Below are 20,167 nucleotides of genomic sequence, written 5' to 3'. Positions count from 1 at the left end.
TGTTAATGACAGTAAAGACAGTATGCTACTGCAACAGGATCTATAAAAGTTAGGCAGATGGGCTGAGAAGTGGCAACTGAAGTTTAACATTGACAAATGCAAAGTACTCCATATGGCTAGCAGTAACCCAAGAGAAATGTACCAACTGTGTGGTACTACACTCAGGGAGGTGGAGAATGAAAAATACCTGGGGGTAATTGTGCAGTCAGATATGAAGTTCTCTCAGCAGGACGTGCTGCCAGAGCAGGCCATGGAGTTTTGTCAATGATATATAGGAATTTTGCTAGCTAGCAGAGACAAGGAGGTGATTATCCCATTGTATAATGGTCAGGCCACACCTTGAGTACTGTATACAGGTCTGGAGGCCTCATTTCAGGAAGGATGTAGAGTTGCTAAAACGAGTACAGAAGAGGTCAACAAGATTGGTGAGAGGAACAAAGGGGTGCACTTACAAAGACAGGCTTAAGTTCTGCAAGTTGCAACATCTGGAGACTAGGCACCTGCGAGGTGATCTGATCGAGATGTATAAGACTGAATGGTTTGAGCAGGCTCGATGCTGATGGGATACTTCTGCTTGCTCAGATTAAGGACCTGAGGGGGCACAGATTCAAATTGAGGGAAGACAGTTGTAGAATAGATGTGCAGAAGTTTGCCTTTAGCCAGCAGATAGTTAATTGCTGGAACAGACTTCCATCTGTGTTGTGTAAGTTGATAGCTTATATAAATTTAAGGCAGAAGTAGATAGACATTTGAAGTGACCAGATGGGTGAAATGGGAAGGGGTTTTTTTTTGGTTGATGCTGTATAAGCTTGTTTTTTGGCATCCTGTACCTCTACTAATGCTAATCAAGTACAAGAATACCTCACACAGTGTAGTTAATGCATTGGGAAAAAACTATCGCACTGACTGAATCAGCACTAAATGGGAAATACTTTCAATGAGAAAAATAATGATATGGGTATCATAAGGATTTATTTTATATTCGAAATAATTATGCATGATTAGCTAGAAAAATAATAAATACAAATAGTATTGAGGTAGACTTAAAAACAAAATTAATTGATAAAATGATCACAATTGCAGATTATAAACTACACAATAATTAATCCCATAATGATTGAAGCCGCACCACGCGAGTTATTCCTGTACTTCCTCACTGAACAAAAGAACAGAATCTTCTCTTGTTTTAAACTCTTCAAGAACTTGGCAGTAGAAATGCCAGTAACTAACTCAAAATAATCCTTCTGGTTTCGTCTGCTATTATAACCAATTTCCAAAATCAAAGATTTTAAAACTGCTGATAAAATAAATTTGCAGATAATATTTTTCAACATATCTGCAAGTAATGGCCTCAGTACATATATGTGAGGTAGGCTGGACTCAAGAGCCATCTTTGGATTTTCAAACACTGGCATAATATTTAAAAGATACGAGAAAATTGCTTTATTTAAGCCAGAAAATGGGAACATGAACATACACTTTCTGTCCAAGTGAGAGCAACAATGCAGAATAATCAGGATACTTGGCATGGTTAGGACTGCGTCCAGAAATTTGTGAAACATGAGTCAGTGCCACCTCACTAGATTGCTATACTGTTCAACCTGGTAATGAAAAAGTGTTCATACAGCTTGTCTAAGCACTTCTAACCTCTTCTCTTATTTAAATAGACTAGTCAAAGGTTTTCATTATTCAACCAGGCTAGTTACACATTTAACCAAAGATAGTCAATATATATACACACATTCTGCAAAATCTTTTTTAATTCAGTTGCATGCACCAGATGAATTTCTTTCTCAATAGTAGTAAATTTACAACAGTTATCATCCACTTTTAAGGTTGGCATGCAGCTCCCTTTCCAACATACACATTAATAATATGACAAGGACATGCTATTACCACTAAGTGCTCAATCTCCTCTTTTAATATCCTTCTTTATTACAGTTTTTAAGCCTACCATATTAGGCACATTATCAGCATTAAGTGCCAGACAGTTTTTTTGAAGGAATCCAACATGCGTTCAGATTATTCAGAAGATGATGTCCAATATTCTTTTAGTAGTGTTAAATGATGCAAGAAAGCAAGTTTATACACATCAGCATTAAAAAGAAAATTCCCATTTCACCTATCCATTCCCTCCATAGTTTGTTTAGTTCTTTCTTGAATTTATTTAAGCTGACCACTTCCAACAACAGCAGATGAAAGTTTGTTCTAGCAATCAACCACCCAACCAACTTCCACAGGTCTTTTTCATATTCTGCTACCCTGAGTGTAGTACCATTACTCTAGGTTTATTGCTACCCAAATGCAGTACTTTGCATTTAGGTTAAATGCTGGCTAAAGGCAAACTTCCACAAATTTATTCTGCAACCATCCGTCCTCAATTTGATTTTATGCCCATTCATGTGCAAGAGGAAAAATCCCACCAGCACTAAACTTGCTCAATCCATTCAAAGCCATAAACAGCACAATCAGATCACCTCACATGACTAGATGACTAGTCTCCAGATACAGCAATTTTCAGAACTGAAGCCTTTCGTTGTAAGAGCACAAATTTTTCCCCTCACCAATGTCACTGCCCTTCTCTGTGCCCATTCAAGTAGCACTACATCCTACCTGAGGGCTCCAGACCAGTATGCAGTACTCAACCGCAACCTGACCATTGCCTTACAATAGGATAATCACATCCTTATTCCTGCTAGCAAAGTTTCTGTATATCGTCGACAAAAACCCTATCAACCTGTCTCCTCTGCTCAGAACACTTCATACCTGATTATAGTTAACTCCAGGTGTTTTTCATATTCTACTACACTGAGTGTAGTACCTTACTTATTTATTGCTACCCATATGCAGTACTTTGAATTCTTCTCAGCCTGGTTTGTGCTTGTTAACAGGAGAGACTGCTTCTACAGGGATGGGATACACTTAAATAGAAAGGGTGTATGAATATTTGCTAATGCTATTGAGGCAGTGTTAGGTGGGTCGGAAAACTGCTAGCTTGGGGGGATACACGGACTAATTAACAGTAGCCACCGTTAACAGTAGCCACCGGCAGAGGTGAAAGTGATTCTTGCACTGCTTCTATTGGAATGAGCAGCAGCCTCGAAAACAAGGTGCAGGGGATTTCAGAGATTGCTGGGAGTCATTGCGGGACAAGGAAACACATCGGCTGTGTTAGAGTAGCTAAGAATAGGAACAGGTGCATGTATACTTGCATGTACACCAATGCTAGGAGTTTGGTAAATAAATTTGATGAATTTGAGGTATTGCTCAATACATCAAAGGCAGATATTGTTGGGATATCATAGACGTGGTGTCACACAGATATAAGGAATGCAATACTGGAATTTGGGAAGTGCAATCTGTACAGAAAGGATAGACAGGATAAGAAGGGAGGAGGGGTTATGCTATTAGTTAAGAAACACACAAAATCCAAGGAAGTGAAGCCAGTCGACATCGCTGGACAGTGCAGTGTCGAGTCAGTTTGGTGTGACATAAGCATTGGGAGATCAAAATTGAGAGTAGAAGTGTGCTATAGGCCTAATGACTCTGATGAGTATAATAAGAAACTGTACAGGGAAATAGAGTGGGCCAGTAAATCAGAGGGTCTAAGACTCTCTGATTCCCCATTATAATAATGGGGGATTTTAATTTCCCAGATATTGACTGGAATTTGTGAGTTGGTCACTCACACACTAACAAGGCTTTTATGGATTTATTGGATGATTGTTTTCTACATCAGCATGTTCGGGTGGCAACTAGAGGTAGTAATACTCTTGATCTGATTATCAGTAGAGATTCTTCATGCATTAAAAATCTGCAGATAAAGGAACCACTAGGTCGCAGTGATCACAGTGTGCTGAAGTGGGATTTACTCAAAGAGATAACTACCATCAGGGGTAAACGGAAGAGTTTTTGCTTTCATAAAGGTGACTACGATGGTCTGAGACAGTATTTAAATTCTATACAGTGGGACCCCATACCTCTGTCTTTCCCCTAGCCTTCAGTCTTTCCCCCATACTCTGTCTAACTTGCAGTGTACACCCCACACAATTTATCAATTAATAACATCCAAATTTAAACAGCACTCACATAAACCTCTCTCAGCCTTTTATATTCTAGTGTTAACCCTCTATTTTTTTTTCCAAATAGGCCAGTGCCACTGAAATCTTCGGAAACTAGGTGGCAGGGCTTGCCAGAGTACAAAATAAAATCTATTGGGTACCCGACCTACCTCCCCAAGTGCAGTAACGGTTGGTCCCAACAGGGGCCCAGTGGCTAAATGGTCAGAAGAACAACGGTACACAACACTACACATCCTTCCACTCCCCACACACTTTTTAAATTTCTGGCCTACACAGAGTTGTGTACTATACAAACAGAGTACACAACATGAGATAGGGGGAAACCCCTGGTGCCATCAGACAACTAACACACTTTGCACCACACACTATATACTATCATTATACAGTATGTCACCTTTAAATTTTACATTTTTATCCCCTTTACTCAACTTTGTGCTGTACAAAGACAGAATCGCGAAATTACGAATAATACGACACCACTAAAACATACATCAAAATATAGTTGTGATCAGCGAACAATACAAAATACATGATTCCCAAATACAAATGATGAAATATAAATCTTTACCATATCACATGAAATGGTCCTAAGAGCACAGAAATATCAATGAATGTGTATCAGGGAAAAATACTTTTGCATTGGAGAATAATTTACAACAAATTATTGATAAAGACTGAAGTATGATCAGTCTTTATCAATTTACACAATATCATGTTTTTAATAATGCACAGTGGAGAAATTTGGTTAAATCTTGCACATAATAGCAAAGATTGATAAATCTGTTTTTGCTGCCATCATATAACTACTCGTGTAGTTTACAAGCTGCAACTTCAAAAAAAAATACTATGTCACTTATTATGTATAACTATACATACCTGCTTAAGAAGACTATCCATATCTTGAGATATTACTTGACATTGTAACCCATGCAAAAAGAAGGATGGCATTTCTCTCTTTTAGTGCTATTGCTTAATCAGTAAACTTTTTAATTAATGCAAACTGCTCTTGCCGAATACACTAAAGGAAGTGGTTTTAACAACACTCGCATGAGCTTACCAGTTTGATGTCAACTTAGAATAGCTAAGGATAAAGAGACACAGATTACAGCCATGGTACTTTACCTTGATATATTTCAAGAACCATTCTTTACCTTGGTAGATTTCAAGAACCATTCTTTACTTTAAAAATTTCACAAACTCTGTGTAATTATCTACCTGTGATGCTAGCACCACAAAAAATATGGAATGAAAACTTTAAGAGTTTACTGACATTTAAAAAATAATCATCTTTGTAAGTCAATGCATAACCCTTTAACATGTAGGTGTGCCTTGCAAATGACACTGTGCCTTCAATCAGTATGTTCCAATTATAATAATTAAGGATAATCAAGTATTAACTCTATTATTAAAAACAGCAAGAGCTTTTTTTTAAATAACTCAACTCACATTCTGTTGGGTTAAATGATCTTGAATTGAAATTGGTGATTTATTGAAAAATCTGTACATTTCATCTATACCTAAAGATTTCACTATACCTTTAAAAATCATTTAATTCAACATAGAGTGAGTTACTTAAAAAGAAGCTCTTGCTATTTTAAATATTAGATTAGTAAGAGTAACTAGCAGTCATCTGACTATAATTAATGTTAGTACAATAAAACTAAAATATTTACTTACTTAAGCAAGTTTGGGAGCTACTTTTGCTGCCACATTTAGATGTTCCTGGTTGAGATCCCTGTTTGTGACTACTTCCAAATAATGATGACCCTGATAAATTCTTTGCTGCTGATTGCAAAAATAAATTTCATCATAATATAAAAGCAATCTTAGAAATATTAATAGACATATCTATACTGATGTCATATACAATGGTGAACAAAAAAAAAATCAACACTTGGCAAAATTTTGAATATATATTTATTAAAAGTATGTTGGACACCGCTTTATGATATCAATCAGTTCCAGAGACAGCATCATATCATGAAAATATTGTAATGTGAACCCAATGACACATTGTTTTTTGTTTTTGATAATTCATTCCAAGACCTCAGAAGTTGAAATTTTCGCTATATAACTAAGCCATTTATCTCTCTAAAAAGTGATTTTTATAATGGAAATTGTGAAATTAATTAAAACCAATATATTGATTAAGCATAACACAAAAATTCATTTCAACTTAAGGATGAAAAAACAAAACACACAGCCAAACGCATACATGCATTTGGCTGTGTGTTTTCACATATACAAACGCTGCTATTGGCTGAGAGGAAGAACCACGTGGTCCAGTCAGAGACAATCATAAACCAATCATAAAGTGAAATAAGTCGGTGCCAATTAACATGATCACTGGTTAGTATAATCAGCTAATTACAGAATCAAATTTAAAAAATTCAATTAAAATCATTAATATGCATGAAAAGTTCATCATATATTGTTAACAGGAGACATTGCTTCTACAGGCATGGGATACACTTATATACAAAAGGTGCAAGAACATTTGCTGATGCTATCGAGCCAATGTTAGGTGGGTCAGAAAACTGCTAGCTTCGAGGGATTCACAGACAAACAGATTAAGAATAGCCACAGGCAGAGGTGGAAATGATTCTTGCACTGCTTCTAGTGGAATGAGCAGCAGCCCAGAAAGAAAGTTGCTGAGGATTTCAGGAACTGCTGGGAGTCAAGTAAATACATGTTGTTGTTATTTGGTTTTTAGGAGCATTAGCAACTAAGGCAATATTGTTCCGGGGATATGCAGTGGTCATTCCCTGATCTTTCCGCATCCTCCGTATTTGGTGGTCACGGGCTCGAACCCTGGTCTAATCAAGAAACGTGTGCTATGCACTGCTGCTCCTGCCCACCTGGCTATGGAGGTGCCAGTAAATACATCGGCTGTGTTAGAGTAACTAAGAGTAAGAACAGATGCATGTATACTTGCATGTACACCAATGCTAGGAGTATAGTAAATAAATTTGATAAATTTGAAATGCTGGTTAAGACATCCAAGATGGATATTGATGGGATATCAGAGAGGTGGTGTCACTCAGATATAAGGGATGCACAATTGGAATTTGGGGAGTACAATTTGTACAGATAGAAAGGGAGGGGGGGGGGTTATGCTGTTAGTTAGTTAGGAAACACAAAATCTAAGGAAGTGCATCCAGTTGATATAGATGAACAGTACAATATTGAGCCAGTTTCATGTGAAATAAGCACCGGGAAAGCAAAAATGAGAGTAGGATTTTATTATAAGCCTAATGACTGTGATGAGTACAATGAACAATTATACAGAGAAATACAGTGGGCCAGTAAATCAGTGGGGGATTTTAATGGGGAATTTTAACTTCCCAGATATAGAATGGAACTTGTGGATTTGTCATTAGCAAGGCTTTTGTGGATTTATTAGATGATTGTTTTCTACAGGTAGCATGTTAGAGAGGCAACAAGAGGGAGTAACACTCTTGATCTGATTATCAGCAGTGATTATTCATGCATTAAGAATTTACAGATAAAGGAACCACTAGAAGGCAGTGATCACAGTGTACTGATGTGGGATTTATTTAAAGCAGTAACTACCATCAGGGGTACACAGAAGGGTTTTTGCTTTCATAAAGGTGACTACAGTGGTCTCAGATTTTTTTGGTTCTATACAGCGGAACCAACTGGTGATGTTAACAACAGCAAATGGTAAATGGGAAGCATTCAAGGAAGTAATTTCAGAAGCTACTAGGCTTTCTGTTCCAACTAAAAAATACTGGCCCAAATGGAAGTCAGATGAACTAATAAGACTCGTGGCAGAGAAGAAAAATGCATGGAATGCACAAATTGTCAGGCGACACAGAAGCCTATGATAGATACAAGCTAGTCTGTAATCAAGTCACAAAGGAGGTTAGGCAAGCAAAGGCAGATTATAAAAAATCTTTGGCAAAGGATACAAAAAAAAAAAAAAACAACAGAGACTTCTTTATTTATATAAACTCTAAAAGTAAGGGGATGAACCAGATTGGTCCACTTGATATCAATGATTTGACTGTTGATATTCTCAAATAGCTGCCAAACTAAATGAGTATTTTGCATCTACATTCACATGAGGAGTTATTCAAGGAGGAGAGGGCCAGATGTTTATCAAATTCTAACAAGGAATTAAATGATTTTGTAATAACTGAGAGCAAAGTGGACAAGAAATTGTTGAAGTTAAACATAAGAAAGGCACCTGGGGTAGTGGGATCTATCTAGTTATATTAAAGGAGGTGGCAAAGGAAGTAAGCAAACCCTTAGACATAATTATGAGAACATCCTTAGACTCAGGGGAAATTCCCATGGACTGGAGATGTGCAAATGTATCTCCAATTCACAAAGGGGGAGGGTGACACAAGTAATTACAGACCTGTTAGTTTGACTTCTGTTCCAGGGAAAATAATGGAGTCACTGGTTAAAGAAGCATTGCACGACCATCTAGACAAGACAGCAGTAATAATTCAGACACAGCATGGGTTTGTCAAGGGTAAGTCTTGTCTGACCAATTTCACTGGATACTATGATGTGGTCACAAAGGAACTGGAAGCAAAAAATAATTCTGATATCATATACTTGGATGGATTTCAGGAAAGCTTTTCATACTGGAGCAGTATGAAAGCAAATTGGAGCAGTATGGCATTAAGGGCAAGTTGCTACAGTTGATAAAAGGATGGTTGAGTGCAAGCAGACAGAGAGTAGTAATCAATGGATACTGCTCAACGTGGATTAATGTTATTAGTGGTGTCCCTCAGAGTTCGGTGTTGGGCCCTTTGTTTTGTATATTTATCAATGATATTGATGAAAGTATATATCAGGCTTAAGGTCCAAGTTTGCAGATGATACAAAGGTTGGCAGGGTTGTTAATAACAGTAATGACAGCATGCTGCTGCAATAGGATCTGGAAAAGTTGGGTAGATGGGCTGAGAAGTGGCAACTGAAGTTTAACATTGAAAAATCCAAAGTACTGCATATAGGTAGCAGTAACCCCAGAGAAATATAGCAACTGGATGGTGTTACCTCAGGATAGTGGAGAATGAAAGTGTGCTGGGGATAATTGTGCAGTCAGATATGAAGTTTTCTGAGCAGTGTAGACAGGCTGCCAGAGTAGGTCATGATATGAAGTTTTCTGAGCAGTGTAGACAAGCTGCCAGATTAGGTCATGGGGTCTTGTCAATGATATACAGGAATTCTGCGACTGCGGATAAGGAGATGAATATCCCCTTGTATAAGGCAATGGTTAGGCCACATCTTGAGTACTGCATACAGTTCTGGAAGCCTCATTTTAGGAAGGATGTAGAGTTGCTAGAACAAGTACAGAGAATTGCAACAAGACTGGTGAAGGGAACAAAAGGGTTCTCTTATGAAGAAAGACTCAAGTTCTTCACTATTAAACCTCTATTACTATTAAAACTAAGCTTTAAGCCTTAGGTTTAATAGTATTGATGAAGGTATATCATGATTAATGTCAAAGTTTGCAGATGATATAAAGGTTGGCAGGGTGATTAATGACAATAATGACAGCATGCTACTACAACAAGATTTAGAAAAATTAGGCTGATGGGATGAGAAATGGCAGCTAAATTTGACAAATGCAAGGCACTGGACGTGGGTAGCAGTAACCCCAGAGTAATGTACTGACTGTGCAGTACTGCACTCAGCAGAAAATTAAAAAGACCCGGTGTAATTGTGCAGTTGGATATGAAGTTCGCTGATCAATGCAGACAAGCTGCCAAAATAGCTCATGGGGTTTTGTCGATATATAGGTGACTATACATTTGTATAAGACAATGGTCAGGCCATAACTTGAGTACTGCATACAGCTCTGGAGGCCTCATTTTAGGAAGGATGTAGAGTTGCTGGAACGAGTACAGAGAAGGGCAACCAATATGGTTGCCCTTCACTGTACTCATTGGTGGTGGTTTGAAAAAATTCAAAGATGAACTAGAAAAGTCCTTGGAGTGGTACAGATGAGTGAAGTGTGTTTTTTTTTTTTTTTTTTAATCTGAATTTAGATAAATTTACATTTCTGATGCTTTATAAGCCTACTTTCTCACATCATATGCCACTTCTAATACTAATACTATAGAAATATGATATCTGTTATTGTAGTTATTACGGAAACCAAGATAAATACAGTAAAACTGAACTTCCAACAAAAATTATAAACTAATTTATTCTGGAAAGAAGACAAGCAAGTGTAACAACAGCTTTGTTTAAGATTTTTAAGAAAATTACTGGAAGATAGTATTTATTATAGTACAAGAAATGAAACAAATCAGATGTTGGAAATTATAGACCAATTTTCCCACATCTACAAGTTGTTCACATCACTAACAGATTAGAAAGAATATCTGATGAGAATCAACCAAAAGAGCAAGCTGGCTTTAGGGCAGGATTTTCAACTATGGATAACCTTCACATTATATCAGAGCTAAAGGAGAAAGAAAGAAAATGAATATAAAACACCATTATGTCTGGAATTTGTAGATTATGAAAAGGTATTTGGCTTCATACAGCATAATGCAATGTTTCAGGTACTGGAAAGACAAGGCATACTCACCCCATACATTATGATTTTGAAGAAAATATATGAGAACACTACCTCCTTTATTAGACTAGACAAAGACAATAACAAATTTAAAATTGAGAAAAGAGTTTGACAAGGAGAGACAATATGTCTGAAGTTGTTTACTGCTGCTCTTGAGGAAGCTTTCTGAAGATTGGACTGGTCACAGAAAGGAGTCAATGAATGGAGAGTACCTAAACCATTTACGATTTGCAGATGACATTGTGATCATAAGCCACGATCCAAAGAATTAGAGAAAAACCTTAATCAGTTAAACAGAGTTGGTAAGGATTTCGAGCTACAGATGAATATGGCTAAAACAAAAGTAATGATGAACAAGTATGCCACAGAAAGAGATATAATCATTGAAGGAGTAGAAATTGAAAAGGTGGATTCATATATTTATCTCAAACAAGTCATTAGCTGTAACAATGATAAATGGCTGAAAGTCAAGAAAAGAAATAATTTCAGATGGATACCATCTGGGAAATATAGTCACATACTGAGAAGCAATATCCCAATTTGTCTGAAATGTAAAACAATGTTGTTGTTTGTTATTTGGTTTTTTAGGAGCATTAGCAACTAAGGCCATATTGCTCCGGGATATGCGGTGGTCATTCTCTGACCTTTCCGCATCCTCCGTATTTGGTGGTGATGGGCTCGAACCCCGGTCTAATCAAGAAGCATGTGCTACGCACTGCTGCTCCTTCCCACCTGGCTATGGAGGCGCCTTGTAAAACAATGAACCAATGTATACTCCCCACTACAACTTATGGAAGCGAAACTTGGGCACTCACCAAAAGAATAGAAGAGAAGCTGAAACTACACAGCGCAACTGTGTAGTTTTCAGCACACTACACACAAATTATATTAGGAATCAGACTGTTGGATAAGAAGAGAAATGTGTGGATTAGGCAGGAAACACAAGTAAAGGATATTCTAGGCAAAACTAAAGAACTGAAATGGACTTGGGCAGGACACATAGCTCGAAGACATGATGATGAGTGGACTAAGAAAATAACAGAATGATAGCCAAGAGGAACTAAAAGAAAAACTTGGAAGACAACAATGGAGACGGTCAGATGAAATTCATGAGTTTGTGGTATAAAATGGACAGCCATTGCACAAAACAGAAGGAACTGGAAAGTTGCTGAAGAGGTCTTCATCCTACAGTGGATTGAAAATGGATGATGGTGAATATTTATTAAATTTATGCAAGTAAAATTTAAGATTGGTCATGAAATCATTCTGTATTTTCAGATTGGTCAGCTACAAAAAATACCAAATACAAAAGTTAGTTAAAACAACAGAAAGAGCAGTAGAAATTAATGACAGAGAAAAATATAATAATAGATTATATCTACAGAGATATGTTAGGAAAATTTGGAGACAAACATAAACCTAAGTAGAATGGTCAAAAGTTACTAATTTGGACAAACCACTTCACTGAAAACACAAAGTATTCAGTATAATCACAAAGTATTTCAGCATAAAAACATGCACAAATCTGCATGGTGGGAGTGAGACAGGAAAAAAAAAAAGGACATGATTCACTGCATCATTATAAAAAAAGAACCTCAACCAACTGCAGACATTGGGCATACAGAGGATTTCAGATTGGAAGTGACCGTCATCTTGTATCAAGTAAATTAAAAATGGTAACTGGTATCAAAAATAGAAGTGTTTAAAATGAACAAAAACAGAAAAATTCCAGGTTTGTCCTCAATCATTAAATACTTTCGTGGTCAAACGTTATACAGGGTGTCCCAAAAGTCACTGCATATTTTGGAGATATCCCGTGGAATTTGAGACGAATGACTTAATAGCATGATTACACGTTTTTTTATACAATATCCAAGTTTGAAACAGAAAAAAAAATTATTACATACAAAGATCAAGAATTTAATTATTCCTTTCCACATGTGCCTCATCAGTGTTCCTGCAAGTTTCAAATCATTCATCCACGTTGGGGAACACATTTGCATTTCAGGGGTAATTTCCTGTACTGCCTCCCGAATGCATTGTCTAAAGATCAGGTAAATCTTGAATCTTCTTGCAATAAACTTTTGATTTTATGAAACCCCACGCAAAAAAATTGAAGGAAGTTAAATCCAGAGTACATATCGCCCAAGGTCTAGGTCCTCCATGCCCGATCCACCAATTCGGAATGTGCCTGTTGAGGTATTCCTTGATAATTCGAGTGTAATGAAATGGTGTCCTGTTCTGCTGAAACACTACAGTTGAAATAACACTATCATCAAGAAGTTGGGGTTCAAGAAACTGCTGAAGTATATCAATGTACACAGTTCTTGTGACTATAGTGTCTGTAAAAAAGTAAGATCCATAAACTTTTAACTTTGTCATCCCAAGCCACATATTTACTTTAGGGGAGTCTCTTTGCTATTCTGTGAACTCAGATGGTTTTTGGGAAGTCCAGATATGACCATTGTGACGACTGATTTTACCACAAGTGTGAAAAGTAGCCTCATTACTGAACAAGATGTGGTCCATTAAGCTGTTATTTTGGATTTGATTGACAAGTTCTGCACACATTGCTGCTTGACTTGGAAAATCTTCTTCATGCAGGTCATGCAACAGTTGGATGTGGCAGGGTTTTTCATCAGTGTTGTATTATGCAAAATTCTGTGAACTGATGTCTTGGGTATGTTCAGTCGAGATCGCTGCCTAACTGATAAGTTTGGATCCTCTTCAAACATTTCTCGAATTGATTCGATGCTTTCAAGTGCTGTCTTGGGCATCCACATCTCATCATGCACAGACCCAGTTCTTTTGAACTGAATCACCAGTGCACAAATCGCAATGTCTGTAGGACCGGGACTATGATATCTCCTTGAAAATCTTTCGCTAATTTCACAAAACTTCATTCCTTTGATGCAGGATGTTATAACAAAAATTCACTCTTGAACATTCATCATGAATTAGGGGTCTGAAAAGAAAACGTTAAAAAATTAATAAAAATTATAATAACATTTCTAACACATTTACAAATACTGCTGAAGACCCAGGTTGTTTTATGTTAAAAAGAACAAATATACTTGTAATGAAATTTATTTGAAAATCACACTGTTTCACCAAAATAAACAGTGACTTTTGGGACACCTCTATATAACATTCCTATTGCAAATATATATATAAAAAAACCACTTTAAGAGGACTTTAGTGAAAACTGCAATGTATATGGGAGATAAAGTTGAACCCACATATTAAAAAAAAGCAGGTAAAGAATTTTATAATTTTTACTGACAATTTAATAAAAGAATGTAAGTAACTGACAAAGTTTGCTAATTAACTGTATACTGATGCTATTAAATAATAATTTGCAAGACATTCAGGAATCACTGAAAAATCAGATAAGTTTCATATAGATAATTGGGAAAGAAATTTATTGCAAAACACAAGTTTTAGTAGTGACTAAATAACTCTATGAATAGTTGTAATGCTGTTTATAACATTGCTATTATATTTATTTTAAATTATGAAGTATAGAGGTAGGCAAGAAATAAACGGAATAATCAAAAATTTACATTTTCAGAAATGAGTTTTAAGAAAAATAAATAAATAAACAAAGATGGAAGCAATGGATGGCCATATTAGAAATGAGAAAACAAGGAAAAATCCTCTGGGAAATGATATCCAATCTAAGATAATGAAGGACATTTTAGAGATATAGGAATTCATACAGGATATCAAAAAGATTAGGTAGATATTCAAAGCAAAAAAGATAACAGGCTTCAAGGAAGACTATGAGGCAGGTGAATCAATGGTGTTAAGTAATCATTAGAGAGAGCACACTTATACTGGTTACAGCTAAGCAGGGAGGAAAGGATATAGGACAGCAGGGAGGAAAATAGTGAATGGAAGGCTAATAGCCCAGAATAATTTTGTAGAATAGTAATATGCACCCAAGTTAAGTTTTAGAGATTTGGATAATGATGATGATCTTACTTATTATGACAAATGCAAAGTACTGCATATGGGTAGAAGTACCCCCAGAGAAATGTACCAACTGTGTGGTATTACACTTAGGGTGGTAGAAAATGAAAGAGACCTGGGAGCAACTGTGCAGTCAGATATGAAATTTTCTGAGCGAGCAGACAGGCTGCCAGAGCAGGTCAGGGAGTACTGTCAATGATATACAGGAATTTTGCTAGTACGGAAAAGGAGGTGATTATCCCTTTGTATAAGGCCATGCCTTGGGTACTGTGTACTCAAGGCTATGGCACCTGTGAGGTGATCTGATTGAGGTGTATAAGGCCTTGAATGGGTTGAGCAGGCTCAATTCTGATGGGATTCTTCCTCTTGCTCAGATTACGTACCTGAGGGGGCATAAATTAAAATTGAGGTAGAATAGATGTGTGAAATTTTGTCTTTAGCCAGTGGGTTGCTGGAACAAACTTCCATCTGTCATTGTGGAAGTTGATAGCTTAAATAAATTCAAGGAGGAACTGGACAAATGTTTAGAAAGAATGGCTGTGTGGAATGGGGATGATGTTACATAAGCTTGCTTTCTTGCATCACATGCCTCAATTACTATTACTACTATTTGTTTTCTGTCTGTAGATTTCATTACTTAAAAAAAAAAATAAAGTCAAATATGAAATATAATAAAAAATGTGTGTCACATAGCAAACATTACACAACAGCTAAATAATTATTATTTACATAAAAATACCATTGGCCTATATGCAGCATGCATATGTATTTTTATTTTATTTTATTTTATATATATATATATCAAAATTTATTGTGTTAACTGATATAGAATGAAATGAAATAAATTAAATTAAATTAAATTAAAAAACTAAAAAAGAATAAAATGTAAGGAACAAATACATAAGAAACAAAAAATGAAATAAAAAAACAAAATAAAAAAACTAAAATGAAATAAAATCACCTAAACCATAGCACATACTATCTTTTCAAGTAGGTATATGCCATGGTTTGTGAAAGCAAAGGATTTCAATGGCCAGACAATTCAGTGCATAGACCAAATAGTAATTTAGTATATATTAATTAAATAAAACTTTCTCTTTTAATTTTTGTGCAACTGAATCGAACAGTGGTAGCTTCAATACTTTGTTAACAACGAATGAAAAATGGATATAACTAATTTCGATATGCCGCATGCAAGCAAAAAAACAACTCTAACTTCCTGCTTTCAGACAGTCCACATGTAATACAGAAAATAAGACTGAGCATGCTAGTGCTGACTACTGTAGTATAATTGGTTATATTTCCAATTAATTAATTTTGATAAAAAGTCTGAGATTAAATTATGTATACAACATAGGCATAAATATATGCACAATTATGACTGCTGAATACGGTCGATCTGCCAACCCGCACTGGACCAGCGTGGCAGATTATGGTCCATTTCCCTCAGCATGAATTGTTGAGGAGGCTTCCGTTCTGCAGTGGGTTGATAATGGCTGCACTTTACTTTTTATATACACACAATTTGACAATATCCAAAAAAAAGAAAGAAAAAAGAAAATAACAAACACAAAAAAAAAAAAAAAAAGTTTGTGAGGGATGATAATGAAATTAATAACAAATGCTGAGAGGAGAGGGGGATTAAGTTTTGGAGACCTTTTGACTTCGACAATCTTTTTACCTCAATTTCACACGTAAAGCTTAACCAAGTTCTCACATGAGTGAGTATGGAAATGTCACAGGGGTCAACAATGAAATGTGGAATTCCTCCAACAAGATATGCATTTTTAACAATTATAGAAATACCAGGGAAGGACCATATAAACAAATAAAAGGAATACTGATGTGTGGAAGAATTGTCTTTGCCATCATAAACCTTTTCCTGCATCATTTTGAATTGCAGTTCCAAACTCGAAACAACGATCAATTGGCCACAGTCCATTTCATTGACTGTCTCCAACTGTGAGTGGAGAAAGAAAAATACTTGGAGGTAACTGTACAATCTGACATGAAGTTTTCTGAGCAGTGTAAACAAGCTGTGACAGCTTGTTTACACTGCTCAGAAAAGTACAGGGTTTTGTACAGGGTTTTGTCAATGATACAGGCATTTTGCCAGCAGGGACAAGGAGGTAAATGTCTCATTGTATAATGGCAATAGTTAGGCTGCATCATGAGTATTGCATATAGGTCTGGAAGCCTCATTTTAAAAAGGATGTGGATCTGGTGGAATGGGTGCAGAAGGGCAACAAGATTAGTCAAGGACATAAAAGGATATTCTTACCATAAAAGGGTTCATTACTGCAAAATGCAGAATTTAATTTACTCAATCCAATTAAGGCCTTAAATTTACTGAGTAAATTAAATGCAGATGGCATCGTAACTCTTGCTTATATGATACACTAAAAGGAATATAAATTTAATTGAAAAAGGGTGGTTGTAGGGTAGATAGGCAAAAATTTGGTTTCAGTCAGAGTGACTGATTGTTAGAACAAATTTCAATATCTGTTGTTGATGTGGGTAGTTCGAATAAATTTAAGAATTAGACAAATTATTAGCGGTGATAGACAGATGAGGCGGATAGTTTTTTTTTATAAAGTTTGCTTCCTTTCATCATTTGCCACAACTAATACTAATTTACCCCACAGAACTTGTATTAAAGAAAACTAGCAGCAATACTGCTTTACTTTCTTGGGCTCAGAAATCATACAAAAATATGATAAATTCATGGCAAGTTATATGATAAAAAAAACATTTAAATTTGAAATTGCCCGTTTAATTTTGATAAAAGGTCTGAGATTAAATTACATATATGCACAATTATATACATACAATTCCCCAATATCTAAAAAAAATTTGAGGAATGATAATGAAATTAATAACAAATGCTGAGAGGGAAGAGAAAGAGAAGAAAAAAAAGGTTTTGGAGACCTTTTGACTTCCACAATCTTTTTACCTCAATTTCACATATAAAGCTTAACTCAGTCCTGGCAGTAATATATATATATATACACACACACAGGGTATGGAAATGTCACAGGGATCAACAATGAAATGTTAAATTCCACCTACAAGTTATGTATTTTTGACAATGAAATTTCAATATTACCCAAAAATTACATAGAGCATTCTATTCTACAATTATGTCATAATGAATTAGATATGTACTGATCTGAAGTAATCAGTAACACAAATTAATGCATTAAAAAATATATTATCAAAAACAGTTCCTCAAAATTTTATCAAATTCTAGTATGAAAATCAGTTTTGACAGAATTAATGCCATCTTTGGTTATAAAATCAAGCTAGAAAATATAATTTAATTTAAATGTTTATTCCAATATCAAAAAGTTAAGTAACTAACCACTCCCAAGTTTACAATTGCACCACTGTATATATTGTATATACCCGGTTTGGCATCAAACCAACCATCTTTCTAGCAGTGTAAATTGAAAACACTCTCCGTGGAAAGCAATACCTTAACTTTTTTTTTTTTTTGTAATATGTAGTAGAACGCCCACTCTTATTTTCTGCATTATACAGGCTGTCTGGAAGCAGTAAATATAATACTCTTCCTTTTCTGCTTGCACGTGGCTTGTCCAGAATGGTTTACAGCACATCCAATTATTGTTCAATGCTAATAAATTATCAAAACCACTGCTATTTAATTCAGTTGCACAAAAATTAGATAGTTTTATTTAACACACACAAAATTGCAATTCATACATTGAATTATCTGGCCATCAAAATAATTTCTTGCAAAAACCATTGCCATACTGTGGTCTTTTTGAAAGGATAATGTGCTATGGTTATGATGATTTTATTTTAGTTTAGGTTTCTTTTATTTAATTGTTTTATTTAATTTTTAATTTACATTTTTTTAAATTTTATTTTTTATTTTAGTGCATTATTATTTTATCTGATTGTGTTAAAGACACAAGAAGAAAAAAGTAATATTAATCCAGAAAAGTTCAGCAGTACTCAGGTTGCTGACAAACTAAATAAATATTTTGCCTCTACATTCAACTACAAAAAAGCTTTTAGGGATGGGAACACTAGAAGTACATCGAGTTATAACTGAGAGTTAAAGAATTTTGTGATAACTGAGAATAAAGTTGAGGGATTACATCTGGGGGCAGTTATAATAAGTCTATTTAAATTAAGAGAAGCAGCAGAAGAGGACAAATCCTTGCCAATTATACACATGTAAGCTTGACTTCTCTATGGGAAAAAAAATTAGAATCAGTGGTTAAAGAAGTATTGCCGTATCATCTTGGGAGGAACAGAATTATATGGAAATAGTTTGTTAAAGGGGGGAATCCTTTCTGACTAATACGATTAACTACTATGATGCAGTAACAAAGGAAATGGATGCAAAAAATAATTTTGACATCACAGGCTTAGGCTTCAGTAAAGATTTTGACACTGTTTCACACAAATACTGCTGTACAAATTGGAGCAGTGTGGTTAGGGGCAAGTTACTGCTATGGATAAAAGGACAGATGAAAGGCAGAAGACAGTGGGTGATTATAAAAGGGCACTGCTCTAATAATATTATTAGTGGAGTGTCTCAGGTTTCAGTGCTGAACTACTTAATGTTTTCAGTATTTATCACTGATACCAATGAACACTTATCAAGCTTACTGCCTAAGTTTGTTAGAGCGATTAAATGACAGAAATCAAGGCGCACTACTGCAATAAGCGCATACTAGAAAAATTAATCAGATGAATGGAGAAGTGGCAATTGATGTTTCACCTTGATAAATGCAAGGTATAGTAGTAATCCCAAATTAACATACTAATTAGGTGGTACCACTCCTCAAGGTGGTAGAATACAAAAGAGACCTAGGGGTAACTGTAATATGACACGATGTTCTCTGAGCAGTGCAGACAGGCAGCTATGACAGCTCAAGGGGATTCTGCCAACGATATACAGGAATTTTGTCAGAAGGAACAAGGTGATTATTCCATATAAGACAATGGTTACATTGAATACTGCATATAGGTCTGGAAGTCTCATTGGATGCAGAAATGGATGCAGAGAAGAGCAACCAGATTAGTCAAGGGACCATAAAGCGGCCTCTGCAAACTGCCAAAGATGAAAACTAGGTGACTGAAAGGAGACCTGATAGTAGTGTTTAAGGCTTTAAAGGATTGAATAAACCAATGAACCAATGATTGAATAAACCAATAAACCAATGCTGATGGTATTCTTACTCTTTCTCAGGCAATGCACACAAGGAGCCATAAACTTAAATTGAAGAAGGATGGCTGCAAGACTGATATGTGAAAATTTGCTTTCAGCCAAAGAATAAGTGATTTTTGGAACAAACTACAATCTTGCTTTGTGGAAGTGGGTAATTTGAATAAATTTAAGAAATAATTAAACAAATAATTGGAGGGAATGGACAGATCAGTTTCCAGTTTTTTTACTTCCTTATGCTATATAAGCTTGCTTCCTTGCATTGTTTATCACTAATAATGCTAATTACTGTACCAGAAAGGAATGCAGACAAGCAATGTTGAATTTTTAAAAACAGCTGAGAAGAGTGTC

At 35.6% G+C, this 20,167-nt stretch overlaps 1 protein-coding gene across 1 annotated transcript in view; it reads right to left on the bottom strand.

Moving 5' to 3' along the window:
• Taf1 (TATA-box binding protein associated factor 1) overlaps nt 1-20,167 on the bottom strand; it is an 818,869-nt gene that overhangs the window by 638,810 nt on the left and 159,892 nt on the right. The window contains exon 9 of the mRNA XM_090374096.1: nt 5,760-5,867. Coding sequence (XP_090230222.1) covers nt 5,760-5,867 — 108 coding nt within the window. The remainder of the gene's footprint in view (nt 1-5,759; nt 5,868-20,167) is intronic.

This window comes from Mastigoproctus giganteus, chromosome 5, assembly GCF_048544385.1.
Source record: "Mastigoproctus giganteus isolate SK-2022 chromosome 5, ASM4854438v1, whole genome shotgun sequence".
NCBI lineage: Eukaryota > Metazoa > Arthropoda > Arachnida > Uropygi > Thelyphonidae > Mastigoproctus > Mastigoproctus giganteus.
The sequence above is the reverse complement of the archived record's forward strand: the minus strand, read 5'-3'. Positions and strand labels throughout refer to the sequence as shown.